The sequence below is a fragment of the Dipteris shenzhenensis genome, chromosome 9 (assembly GCF_047967505.1).
Source record: "Dipteris shenzhenensis isolate YYH24624 ecotype China chromosome 9, Dip_SZ_1.0, whole genome shotgun sequence".
In the NCBI taxonomy this organism is placed as follows: Eukaryota; Viridiplantae; Streptophyta; class Polypodiopsida; order Gleicheniales; family Dipteridaceae; genus Dipteris; species Dipteris shenzhenensis.
In genome coordinates, this window is record NC_141604.1 from 25,230,699 (window position 1) to 25,238,393 (window position 7,695).

The 7,695-nt window shown below is 39.9% G+C and overlaps 1 protein-coding gene across 4 annotated transcripts; it reads left to right on the top strand.

Moving 5' to 3' along the window:
* Nucleotides 1-4,249: 4,249 nt before the first annotated feature.
* LOC147898416 (single-stranded DNA-binding protein WHY1, chloroplastic-like) lies at nucleotides 4,250-6,897 on the top strand. Of its 4 annotated transcripts, none has more exons than XM_087379591.1 (8): nucleotides 4,250-4,430; nucleotides 4,507-4,992; nucleotides 5,087-5,181; nucleotides 5,307-5,399; nucleotides 5,544-5,638; nucleotides 5,849-5,922; nucleotides 6,044-6,132; nucleotides 6,288-6,897. In XM_087379591.1, exons 2-8 carry the CDS (start codon nucleotides 4,899-4,901, stop codon nucleotides 6,465-6,467), a joined length of 720 nt encoding a protein of 239 aa, XP_087235717.1. In that variant the 5' UTR covers nucleotides 4,250-4,430; nucleotides 4,507-4,898; the 3' UTR covers nucleotides 6,468-6,897. The 4 variants fall into 4 exon arrangements, with proteins under 4 accessions (XP_087235717.1, XP_087235716.1, XP_087235719.1 ...); XM_087379590.1 differs by having other exon boundaries at nucleotides 4,529-4,992; XM_087379593.1 differs by having other exon boundaries at nucleotides 4,845-4,992.
* The last annotated feature ends 798 nt before the right edge of the window (nucleotides 6,898-7,695 follow it).

A 7,695-nucleotide genomic window follows, 5' to 3' on the forward strand; every position in this document is an offset into this window, starting at 1 on the left:
AGAGTTTCCTAATTAATGAGGGTAGGAAAGCAAGGTCCAACCAGCCCCTCATCGAGGTACATAGGAGTGTGGCTCAATTCCACAATCTTTCTTCATTCATCTAACAAGGGAAACAGGCGATCGACTTGAAACGTCTCATCTACTAATCTTGCAAACAACTTCAATCCATGTCTTTTGAAACCACTCCAAACATTGAAGTTTGCATGTCCTTGTCACTATTCCCATCAACGGTCACACTCAAGGATTTATCTCGAGAAATTTTACCACCACCTGAATGAGGAGCCATCAAAGCACAACCTCTTATGGTGCCAACGGCTAATATTGCTACCTTGTTCATGTGTTGATGCCCAATATTACTATTGGTATCGGTTTTTCTATCCTCATGGTACTAAAGATAAATTTGGACAAAAACGCCCATAGAATGGCTATGCAGACATCTCCACCTTGGTCACCTAAAGCAGAAACATGCGACATGGCTAATCGGCTCACCACCTTCATCAAGTAAAACTATTCATGCAATACTTAAAAATAAAAAGCCTATGAAGCAATGACCAATGACTTAGAGATTATGTCATGTAAAATTTGCTTCTGTTATTCCTATGTTACTTTAGAAACAACGACGGGTCTTCTCCTAACGACTGAAGAGAAAAATTTTGGAGATCTTTAGAATGACACCCGATATGAAGATCCACTAATCATAAACCTAGAGGAAAACTTGCATTCTATAAAAACCTGAAACCCAACCTTCTATTATCACAACAATGAGAGCTCTCAAGATTTGCAAATTAATTAGATACATAGAGTCCTTTGATCAACAAAGAGACCACTCACTTTACAAGCAAGTCGACGACTTGCCCGATTTCTTTTTTTCTTTTCAAGAAGACTTTCCTGGTCTCTTGAATAGAAACCTATTATAAAATTTTAGAAAGAACATAATCCATTTTGTTATAGCCAAACTTTAATCAACAAGTTGCCTCCTTCTATTTTAGTTCTCTCTCTCTCTCTCTCTCTCTCTCTCTCTCTCTCTCTCTCTCTCTCTTGTTTGTACAGATTGATGATTGCAATTTTGTCAAAAGTATTATTTGCAAAGGTTGTTAGCAAGCATTCACAACCTTTTTTGTCGATGTATTCTTTGTTTTGCAAGTGTACGTCTTCCTTGTAGCAGGTTGCAATTCTGACACTATTTGTCTTTTGCAAGCATGTGAATTTAGGTAAGAAAAGTGTATTCGATGTGCTTTTATGCAATTCTTGAAGGCATAGGATTGTGGCACATAGCAGACTTTTGTCGTTAAGTATATCTTCATAATGTGAATTTAGCGCTCGTGTGTTAAGGGATTGCAATGTTTTGTGTTGGCTTTCTTGGTTTGAGAAGTTTTTTGTTGTGGAACCCATTGTTGTTCCCTTTGCAAGCGTTCAACCTCTTTTAGAACATTGTTATCTACTTTGATATGTTTTAGTTCTAGTGGATTGATGAGAAAAAGGTTTTTTGGGTTGCATATATGTGATAGGGCTATGTATGCTAGGTCATGTGTTTTGATGAATGAGGGGTCAAATGCTAGGTGATCCATGGATAGTCCCTGTGAACGATGGATTGTTCTAGCTGCAGCAGTTTGTATGGGAAATTGGTGTCGGGAAATCGTGTTCAAGTTGTTCTTGCCTATTTGAAATTCTCTTGTGATTGGATGTATTGGAGTCCAAGTGGATGGAATATTGTCTTTGTAAAGAGATGAGTTGTTGAGCTTGTCTTTCTGTGTTTTTGTTGTTAAACAAAACCCAAATAATATGGTTGTGTCTGATTGTTTGAATATCCCATCTGCACCATTTACAACCCATCAGGAATGTCCAAGTTGTCAGAATAAATTTAAACTATCACTCCTAGATTCAAATGTAGTGTTTTGGGCAAGCCTGTTGTGTTTTTTGGATTTGTTGGAATTGTGTTATGGTTTTGATGCATGTCTTGTGTCTTTTGTCAATTGCTTCAAGAATATGTGGATTGTCTTAGAGTAAGTCAAACACTTCTTTGTTGTGAATATCCTTTGAAGAATTAGTGTAGAAAAGGTGAGGAATATTTGTTTTTCCAATGGTTTTCTTAGGTAGTGTTCATTTATGTAGGAGATGTCGCTCATTTTATGTAGGGCTTGGTTTGCAAGCCAACACATGTCTGGTTTCAAATCAATTTTTGTGCCCACAAAACCTTGGTTTGTAGCTAATATTTTGTGAGTGATACGTGCTAGAGGTAAATGTTCAAATTGTAGTTACGAAAACGATGACATGTCAGTCCCAAAAGTGCATGGAAACTAGCTGTAGCTAGTGTAAACTGATGATTGCTTCTGGTTTTTTCATGAGCCCAACACGGATTCGTTAAGCAACCAATGTTTTACCAAACGTCACCATTGACCATATATTGGTTGATGTGAAGACTTGCGATTGATTTTATGAAATCGCAAGCCACACTGTCCATGGGAGAACATGCTCTTAATGGCATCTTAAAAGTGCTTGAAAATTTAATCCCTTTGAAATAGGTACTTTCTTAGAGCGCATTCCCATGCTGCTTGCTAGGTTTGCTGAGTGTTTTTGGCTGGAAGATAAGAGCCAGGGTGGGACTGAGGTACGTTGGAGCCCTCTCAAGGAATGCACCATGTTTTATGGGAAATACGTGAAAATACTCTTTCCTGATTGATGGAGACAAAGCTATTTTCACGGAGCTCCTACTTTCAAGGCTAACATCGTCAAAATGTTGAGCCTTGAAAGTAGGAGAGCTCCTTGAAAATTGTAGTTTTCTATGGAACCGTCAACTTATAGCAAAGATTTTTCCTACTTGCCCGTGCTGGACAATGATTCCAACCATGTGGGAATGCTCTCTTAGGCCCTTTACAAACCACGGTCTGCTCACCCATCATTAATGCGGGGAGCCAATAAGGATGCTCCGTTTGGGTGGATGGGTGCACCTCGTTTACATACAATAAAAATTTGGGTGATTACAGATGCTGAGTCAATTGCCACTTGTTGTCCATCATAAGAGATTTCTTGTGCAGTCTACCTTGGCTGCCCAAGCTTGGGCACCTATTGCCCAACCAATCAAATTCAAGTCGAGGATCAAATGCCACCTTTTTATAAAGATTCTTGCTGTGTAAACCTCTTTCTGCCTTGGACATTTTTTGGCTCCCCACAGGTTGGGTGCTTTTGGGACACCCTTTGGTGGTATGTCTCCCCTCTAAGGACCATTGTAGATTGAAGTACAAAAACACTTTAAGCAAGTGTTTTGCTAAGAAATTTTGACTTCGGAGTAAAAGAATCCCAATTAGTTATAAGCCTCTTCTCGCACAAGGCTTGATTGCAAACCTAGCTAGAAACCAGAATTTTGGTTAACACAGAGCATTTTTCAATAAGTTCTATGCAGGCATTCAGACTATGCAACTCAAAAAATCTGACATGTTTTCTTTGAGCCACTCCTTGGAAGGGGAGTGAGTCAAAAAACCAGATTTTTTGATTGCAATCATCACCGAAATTCCATAAACTGCTCTAAAACCACATCTAGATTAAGATTTTTTTTTTTAAACAAGGTGAATGATAATAAATCATTCATAAGACCTGCTGGAGGTCCAAATAGCGAAAGAGGGCGGAGATCGTGAATTGAATGGGATGAAGGAGAGAGAGAGAGAGAGAGAGAGGAGGGGGCAAAAAATATGGGATGAAACAAAACTTGGAACTACCACGTACCCGCGATTGGACGTCGACGTGGCACTAATCCCGCAGAAAAATGAGCTTCTTCAAAACCCGTCGGCTTCACTTAGGCTACCACATATGGCAGGGGCCATTTTTGTGTTTGAATCGCCCTTGCCTTCACGTAAACCTCCTCCCTGTGGTGGCAGGCCAAAAATGGCCATGTTTGCTTTTGAATCGCCTTCGCCTTCACTTGTAGGCCTCCCTGTGGCAGGTCAAATAAAACAAGGTGAATGATATTTAATCATTCATAAGGCCAACCCAAGATCAAAAAAGGAAAGAAAAAGGAAATGGTGTGGAGGAAGACTACAATGAGATAAAGGGGGGAGAGAGAGAGAGAGAGAGAGAGAGAGAGAGAGTCAAAGACTTTAAAGTTTGCATTCAAGTCCAATGAAGAAGAGTCAACATATTGTCCAATAGCAAAAATGTACTTCCAAAAATTCAAAAAATGCCTAATTTCCGCTTTGCCAAATTTGAGGAGTTGCTAAGGCTACCGCTAGGGGAGGGGGGGGGGAAAACACACAGAGAGAAAGATGAAGATGAAGAAGAAGATGACACATGCAAAGCCCCATTTCTCTTCATAAGCTACCAGCAGCAACCATTCCTCCATTCCTCCACTCTGCAAACCACAGCATGCACTCCTTCCAACCATCTTTTCTGTCCCCCAAGAAAGCTTCCCTCTCACTCCTGCTTGCCAATTTCTGCAGGTACTATAACATATTTCCCTTTCACTTCAGCTTTGCTTTCCAATAATGTTTTTCATCCCCTTCTCTCTTCGTGAAGGTAAACATTATTGGACTTGCAGGAACACATTTATACACACAGCTCACATGCATATAGACCTCCATCTTGTCTCGGCTAGGGAAACTTATTGGTCCTTCTCACAACAATCACATGGCCTTGCCGGAGCTCGCAACTTCTCTCCATTAATTTTACTCATGCCTGCATCGAATTTGCTTCCTTTGTCTCCATCTGTGTTTGCCATCCATTAACAGCTACGACAGTGGATCTTATTCTATGCATTTGTGGAAGCCCCTGAGTTGTCTTGTTCGGATTGTGCTGCTCGTGTCTGCTTCTGTTAAACGAATGATGTAATTTGTATTTTGAAATGGTGTATGCAGCTTTCCTACGTTGCACAATTTTTAATGTCCCTGTATTGACATCACAGAAGATGCATGGCGTATGGGTCACAGCTGCCATCCTGCGAGAGTTCTGTCCCAGTCCGTGCCATGTCGGAAAATTCCACACCTGCCTCATCCCAAGGGAAGGGTAAGGTGCTAGAAATGTACTACGGTATATATGGTTCTTGAAACAGAAACGATTCCCTACCGTCCTTCATCTCAGCGTCCAGGCTTTGCTGCAGGGGATTCATGTAGGACTTTTGTGGAACATGCCTTCTACAAAAGCAAAAGCGTCCTTCGCATGAAACCTGGCAGGCCAGAGTTCAGATTGTTGGAGGTAAGAAATAAAGCTACGTGCAATATTTTCGCTCTTAAGAATGCGATCTTAGTACCCAAGACGTTGTTACACTGTGGACAACCCTAGTATCTTCTATGTTAATCTTATCTTGTGAAACCATCCAGTCAGGTGATAGAGTCTTAGAACGAGAAGGTTGCTTGTTTCTAGAGTTTGCTTCAGCAATTGGAACAAGGCAGTATGATTGGAATCGAAAGCAGGTACGGAATTCTTCTTCATTATAGACATGGGGCGTCTGATGTTGGCGCCACGTAGAGCGTGAATGATTTATTCGCACTGTCAAGTCATTCATTGTTTTCAGAGGAGATTGTAGTATAGAAAGAATGAATTGTATCTTGTTGCAGGTATTCGCTTTAACTGTTAGCGAGCTGGGAAGTTTGATGGGACTGAAACCAAATGAAGGCTGTGAATTTTTTCACGACCCTCATATGGGCAAGAGGTCCTCTCTCTCACATACACACACACTTTTTTTTGGTAAAATCTCACACACACACACACACACACACACCCCCCAATACACCCACACACGCATGCACCACATCATGCATGCATTCATACTTGTTTCGCAACAATCAAGGTTTGCTCTTTCATGTATTCATGCTGAGTATGATGTTCGTATAAAGATCATTAGTTTTTTGCGTTTTCTTAGTGATGCTGGGAAAGTGAGGAAGACGCTGAAGGTGGAACCCAAACAAGACATGTCAGGCTATCTCTTCAACTTCAGTAAGGCCACGTTGTATGCTAAGTGAACTTGTGACAAAACCTTTGTTTATTTTGTGAGGTGCATGTTCATACGTGGCATTATCCTGAGTAAAGCTGACTTTCAAGGTTTGCTTTATGACAGGTATAGCTGATACAATGGATAATGTGAATGAGCGCATTTCTGTTCTGGTGCTGAGGTCAGAATATATGGTGATGAAGTCAGCATTCAATGTAAGACCTGCTGAATGGTCTACTGTTTTGGGTCATGTAGCCTAGCATGCCAGGGTTAAGTGTTTCTCTCGGGTATCATGTTTATCAATGATTGAAGTTCTCTCCCACTTATCCCATGTATAAATAGATGTCTAATGCCTTGCTTTTGTACACAGTACATAATACCACACTTGATGGGCTGGCATGTATTTTATAGCCCTTTTCACTCGGGATATAATATTGGTGGAGCTGCTGAACACAAGGCCAATTCAGGTGAGGACTTGGAAGTTGGTATTTGTATCACTCAGGGAGCTGCTGAATACAAGGGCAATTCAGGTGGGAACGTGGAACTTTAACTACAGAGTTCAAGCTTCAAAACTGGTGAAGCACAAAATTTTGACATGTTTATGGTGAGGACTGTGGTGAGGACTGTGATGGTGTATGAATTCAAATTATTTTTGTAATGTTACCTAATCTGTACATAATCAATTCTCAATCAATCACAGCAGGAAGTTTTGGCTTCCTCATTTTGTATGCAGAACCATGGGGTCAGGTAGAAACAAGTGGAGAAATGGTTCCTTTTAATGAATGTTGTACTATTTCTCATACAATACTAGGACAGGCATCAACTGTACTAAGTTTTTTCTCTCATAACAAGGTCTTTTTTAGCACCCTTGAATCTGATCAGTGATCAACAAAGTAGGGAGATGGTTCCCTTCAACGACTCTTGTGTCATTTCTCTACTTAGTCTTTCTTCCAATGGTATCATGTAAGCCTCTCATAACAAGTATGGACACAAAACATTGGTTGAGTCAAGCGGGTAAGCATGAAAATTCTTACGTTTATTTCTTACTTGCAATTGTGCTCCCTTATTTTTTATAAGGCATTCTATCATGACCTTGCAGATGTTTAGGCTTTTGTGCAATGTGAAATAACTATTTTTGGGCCAGCTAAGGTGTGTAATCAGTTGTGGTGGTTGAATGATGAGACCTTATTGAAGATAAATTACAAGATATGTAAGTGATATTGATGCGAATTTGTTCATTTTTAAAATTATTATTTAATGGTAAAATAGCTTCATTGATCTTGCATGTGTGTGACTTTTTGGAACAATGCAAAAATAGGTAAACGCAAAAATCATGTACAATGTGTGGCATTTTGAACGCATGTTTATTGTTGCTTATTTTCTTTCTTGGGTCTTGGTCTAATTTCGTTGAGAATTGTAGGCTAAAACTAGGGTCTTGTATTATATCATAATGGTTTTTCATTGGGTTTAGATGGAGATTTGCACCTCCATGTAGGGTTTCGTGTACCTTAAGCTCCTCCAATTCAAACAAACTCTCCTCCTCTTTGAATTCATAATTGCTTCCACTTCGGGGTTCCCATAATCCATTATACTCCTCCCTATTTCAGTTACTCAAGGATGGGTGAAAGATGTGTTTTATTTTCCTAAACTCATTAAGAATAATGATGGAACATCATTATAGATTCATGATGAATGTACAATCATCGATGAAGCCAAAGGATATCAACTAGTTGGAAAAGACTAAAAGGACGCTTATTCAAAATGTTAGCTTTAGTACT

Excerpts from the sequence above, each read along its gene's own strand:
- LOC147898416 (XM_087379589.1), top strand. The coding sequence starts at position 4,282 with ATGCAAAGCCCCATTTCTCTTCATAAGCTACCAGCAGCAACCATTCCT. Across the intron at positions 4,993-5,086 it reads TGCCTCATCCCAAGGGAAGG|GGGATTCATGTAGGACTTTT; the intron begins GTAAGGTGCTAG and ends GCTTTGCTGCAG. Across the intron at positions 5,182-5,306 it reads CAGAGTTCAGATTGTTGGAG|TCAGGTGATAGAGTCTTAGA; the intron begins GTAAGAAATAAA and ends GAAACCATCCAG.